Source organism: Varroa jacobsoni, unplaced genomic scaffold (assembly GCF_002532875.2).
Source record: "Varroa jacobsoni isolate VJ856 unplaced genomic scaffold, vjacob_1.0 contig03038, whole genome shotgun sequence".
Taxonomy (NCBI): Eukaryota; Metazoa; Arthropoda; class Arachnida; order Mesostigmata; family Varroidae; genus Varroa; species Varroa jacobsoni.
Window position 1 is genome coordinate 10,609 of NW_019214933.1, and position 5,445 is coordinate 16,053.

General features: G+C 42.0%; 1 protein-coding gene across 1 annotated transcript; it reads left to right on the top strand.

Moving 5' to 3' along the window:
- Positions 1-1,991: 1,991 nt before the first annotated feature.
- On the top strand, positions 1,992-5,445 carry LOC111272707 (uncharacterized). The gene is made up of 2 exons (XM_022854286.2): positions 1,992-2,872; positions 3,305-5,445. Coding segments are annotated over exons 1-2 (1,431 nt in total). The 5' UTR covers positions 1,992-2,870; the 3' UTR covers positions 4,734-5,445.

Sequence of the window (5,445 nt, forward strand, 5' to 3'; positions counted from 1 at the left end):
GAGAGTTTCGGACCGGATTACGAGAACACTCGCTGCAACTCTTCCAATCGAGGCTTGCCAATGACACTCCTGCCTATGTGATCTTCCAAATGTCAAACAACTAATTCTGTCAGCGGTGGATCGGTATCGTGGATTCTGCTAACAAACTATTATGTCTCGTAGAGTGAGCTCAGGTAACTGATTCTATTAGAAAACAATCTTTGCGAAGTAATCGTATGGCCGAGCATAGGACGACTTAGTGGAGGAATGTTTGTTTATGAGTCCTTAGCAGTTGTCGAGCACAAATTTCAAAAGCGCTCTGCTTTCCTTATACAAGACTTTGAATTTTAGCGTAAGTAGCGATTCAGGGAACTTGCAGGGGCCTCTGCCACACTGACAGAAGTCGCTGTAGAGAGAAGTATAGGTGTTCTGTTAAAGGCAAAACCGATTGAATTTAGCTGAATTTATGCTAAGGAATACGTCAAAAGTCCTATGAGATTAACTTCGAGCGACATGTATTGGGGTATAAAGATTTAGGAAATCGGTCTTTTTTCTATGCAGCATTAACCAGAAATGCAATTGGACGCTTTACATATGAGGGGTTAAATAGTTGTTGGTAACGTTCTTAGAATAGTTACTTTTGACAGAGGGTCAAGCTATTAGTTTTGTACTAAACAAACAGTATTTTTTAAGATTATATTTTAAGATATTTTAAAAGAATAGTAGAAAACAAATAAAGATGATTACCAGCCGTGAAATAGCTTTTATCGCGTATACTTTGTTGCTGACTAGAAAAAGTACTAACATTTGGCCGACACGTTTCATCTCAGGTCCTATTTAGTTCGTACAATTAATAACAATAAGCCTTATATTAAGTTTGTAAATATCTACGGACTTCGTGGTCGTTTATATTACACTGAATTGTCATGTTAAACTCGGCTGCATCCACCCCGTTCCTATAAGGAAACAAGCGCAAGGAAAGTTTTCGGGAACAACCACGCTTTCTAGAAGTTTGTATAACAACACTCCCATCAGCTTGTAATATATCTGTAAGTATGGTTTTAATAATCGTTCAATAACGATTAGACGGCTATAGCACCTAGCCTGCATATATATATATATATATATATATCCAGAAACCGCTACGAATATACTTGTACAGTGTCTAAACCTTAAATTTCGTAGGTTGCTTTTGATCGCATCTGCTAGTTCGTGTGCCACATATTCCTGTTGCCATGCCTCGATGTATTTGACAAAAGGCTCCTTTGACGATCCTTTAGATACAGTCACTTTTAGCCCCTCTGTCAGAACTCAGAGTGTTTTTTTAAGTGCGTGACTGAAGAGGCAAGCTATCAAGATTTGTGATTTCTTTCCTAGACTTGTCATCTACATGTGCATGAATGTACACGCATGATTATTAAAAGTAGCAAAGATAAATAGATTTTAGGCAGGAACTATATATGCAAATACATATAAACTCTATTAAACACTCTGAACGGTTATTGCGTGTCTAAACGGGTTCGTCGCGTCCGCGGTATGGTGACCTTTATCATTGGAAGGGTAGCTAAGAGTCCTGTGTTAGGCGAGCAGAACGGGCAATACTCGGAACGGGTCTGCAGCTTACTACGACAGCTGATTCGCTAGTTGACGCCAAAAAGGTTGAGTGCAAAGTTCTAGGTTCGGGTGCATAATTCACAATGTTTTGAAACCCATCTAATTCGCGTGGCTGGTGGGCATACGCCCTAACCCATCGAAACGTACCGATTTACCTGGGGTCAATGACTTGCCATAGCTGACAAGCAGCGTTGCAGGTCACAATTAATAGTTGTCGATTGGCTGACTAGAAGAGACATTTTATTTTCAGCAAATAAGGCTGTTTTGATCATTTCGTGCCACCACTTTGAGTGAAGTGCTAGCATAACTGGGTAAGGCTTGTTAAAAATCACGTTCGCCTGCCCCGATTAGGCTAATTCATTTCATTGAACTACATATTAGCTTCGAATCAGCAAGTTGACATATTCTTCTGTCAATTTCTTCTTACGTACCGGCATGCTTACGGTTTAGCCATTTGAACTGTAGATAGAAGATTCATTCGAAGCGTTACTCTTTCCATATCTATGTAGCTACTACAGCGTCAAATAGAGAATAGTTTTTATGGATCTTTTGGTTTCCGAAAGAAACACTGGCCTCCCGTCTAGCCAGCTTAAACGTCGCTCAGATTTTCTTCCTTCCGCGAGTGGATGAAGTAAGCAAGAAAGCATAGCTTGGGCATGATGAGTGAACCTCGTCAACAGAAAAAGTCCATTCCACACAGCAACGTTCGTTCTAAATATAACGTCTTCGAGGCCGGCTTCTAGTGCAGTGCGGTGACGATCTGTCGTGTGAGTCGTCCCGTTCGACACACGAGGGGCAAGAGATAGAAGCTATAGGAAAGTCAACTATGTCAGCAGGGCAGAACAAACCTACAAAACCGAGTCGCTCGACTAGAGAATACGCCTGCCTGATAAAAACCCTCTGCCTGTGCTCGCGGAGGGAAGGGCCTACGCACACTGACTTGGGCCTGGCGCTTTGTCGTTGTGCCGTGGCCTGACGCCTGCTGCCTGCTCGTGGTGTTTTCTGGTACTATTGATGTTGCCGGTACGCCCCAAGAAACACTGCCGGCTAGTTGGTTTGAAAGCCACCAATTGGTAAGCAACAGGATGTCAAGAAATCATAGGTCTTGGAAAGTCACCGATTAACGTACGTGCACGGTGGCGGACATTAGTTAAAGTTCAAAGTGACGCTTCAGTGGAATACAAGCTATTAAACATGACAACCTGCGCACGAGCTGTGTGAGCACGAGCGTTCTCAAGAAGCTCGAGTGTTTGTAAGACGTCGATTCAGTATTGAAAATGTAAGTCGTGGTCAACATTTTCATCGAAAAATTATTTTTTCCGTTTAAATAACAGAGAGTTTGCTTAGCAGAGACTAATTTTCACCGTTCCAATATTTGCGTATAGGATTTTACCCTCTTTATGAATAGAAAACGTATGATTTGAACTAGAAATTTTCATGAAAAAAAAACATGAATAAAATAAATAGAACTGATGTAGATATAATTATGTTATTGTAAAACGCGACATTTTACTAGTCCCTCATTGCATTATTGAAGTCGGACAACTTAAAAGCAGTCGAAACAGGCAAATATTAATAGGAGAAGGTAAGGATTTTGAGATTTTTTTTTAGTAAATTAAGGTTCACGATTTGTGACATGGTATTATTTACAATTTAGACTTAGCCCCTCAGACTGGTTATAATACCAATCAATTTTGTTACCGTATCGCAGGGAACATCCTCTTGAAACTAAGATTGAAGTCAGCGAAACAGAGGAGATCTCACAAAACGTATCTCAGGCTTCAATTCCATCGCCACCAGGTTCACCTGATATCACGAAAACATCCGAACCTCGTACCCCGCAAAGGCGAAGACCCTCATCGAAGAAACGACGTCTCCGAAAAGGGGATCCAGACAGACTTACGCTCACGCTGACGATTCCCGCAGCCAGCAACGAAATTTCGCCAACTTCTCCGGTCTACCCGGTCACCCCAAATATAGATGAAGTATCTACGCAAAATATAAATAAGGGTATTCCATCATTGCTGCCAGAGTTCCAAACAACGCTTGCATTAGTGCAGATTTCAGGTGGCGGTGGACTAAACATCCCCGGCGATGATCGATCCGAATGTACATTTTTGTCGATTCAAGCGTTCGTATCGAGAACATGGCTGTTATTAATTCGTCTCTTGTACGTCGTCTACATTGTTATGTTTATTATTTCCATTTACTATTTATATATAACGCCGCTAGCGAATGTGACCATCTTCTGGCCAAGCACCGTACTCAACCTCGTAGCTGCCCTAAGCAATCATATCGCGCTCAATCGCTATACGGGCAAACTCTACGTTCTGTTAACGACGTTGAGTGCCCGCCAGCCAAAAAATATAAAAACATGTATTGTTGTGGTTCTCGCATGCATCACGGCGGTAACGGCGATGCTGACACTGAGGTTCTACGAGGTAAACAACTCGCATCGTAACGTGCAGTTAACTGGTTCGAAAAACTGGACTGTCTATACCTTCATTGTCCTGTATTTCTGCCGGAATTTCGAATCGCTCATCATCGTTGGTTCGACAGTGTTCGTAATGATTCTGTACGCGCTAATTGCAGCCGCGATCAAATTTGAGTTGCGTGCCATCATCGAAGAGCCAGTACCCCACGAGTCTTCACTAGTTCGCCATTCGACAATTTCGAAGTTAGTCGCTTACTCCGATGCCCTGTTCAGTCCCTTGTGTTGTTTCTGGGTGGCAGCTGTTATTGGGAATGTATCTGAGGGACTTGCAATGGCCCGATACCACCAAACAACGTATGCACTACCGCATATAACAACATGGGCCCATGCTGTTATGCTAGCTGCAGGCTTCTTCGCCGTATGTGAGTGCTCGTTTGGCATAGCTGTTGAGGCTGAACGGGTTCGACTCTGGGTACATCGGCATTATCAAGGCCAAGTGGATGCCAATGTCCTTCGTTACCTCAACCAGCAACGGAGCTTCCCAAAAACGCTCAAGTTATGGGAGTCTCTTGACTTATCGCGCCAAGCAGTAGTTATCACATTCGCATTTCCTATCACACTGTACACGATCATCCTGCTGATCCTCGACCCTATCATGCACCAGACGGCAAGAGAGACGTCGTCGATACTGCCTGCCGTTGACTAAAACCGAATTTCTTGCCTAATCTGATTCGATTTGTTCAGCTAACAACTATAGAGAGAGCATGCGCGTTTAACATTAGCCATGCGTTATTTCGCATCTGGAATCAATCATTGAACAGAACAATATTTTACTAGAAGCCCTTACTTGGGCTAAGCCCAAATCAGTACACAGCTGGAGGAACCAGGGCATATTTTTACGACCAATCTGACCTTATTATTGGGACTAAGTGTATGGCATTTACAGCTGAGCCGTTCTACATATATAGCATTGAGTAGCGACGATTTCATTAACCGATATGTAACGAAAGCGCAGATCTATATCAACAATGAGCATTTGGCGTAACTGACTACATTCTAAGATGCCAACTGTTTTTCGAAGGATATTGCCCTGGCCAGCGTAGGGGCATTGTCTTCACAGTGGAAAAAAAACTGCATCCTCTAAAGATGTAAGATACAACTGTACATATGACAATATAGGAAACGTTCTTCATTATATAATAAATAATTAAACTACTAACATTTACAGTAACGTCAACTCGCAACTCCTACTCCTTACCGCAAGAGGTGAGAAATAAAACATTATTGATTATTACAAGAAAACATTTATGCTGGAATTACATATATATTCTAAACTTTACAGCAGGGTAAATTCTAAGTTCTGACCGTTTAAATTACACATTTCTCAATTCAAAATGGAGAAGAAGAGTTGTGTGGAT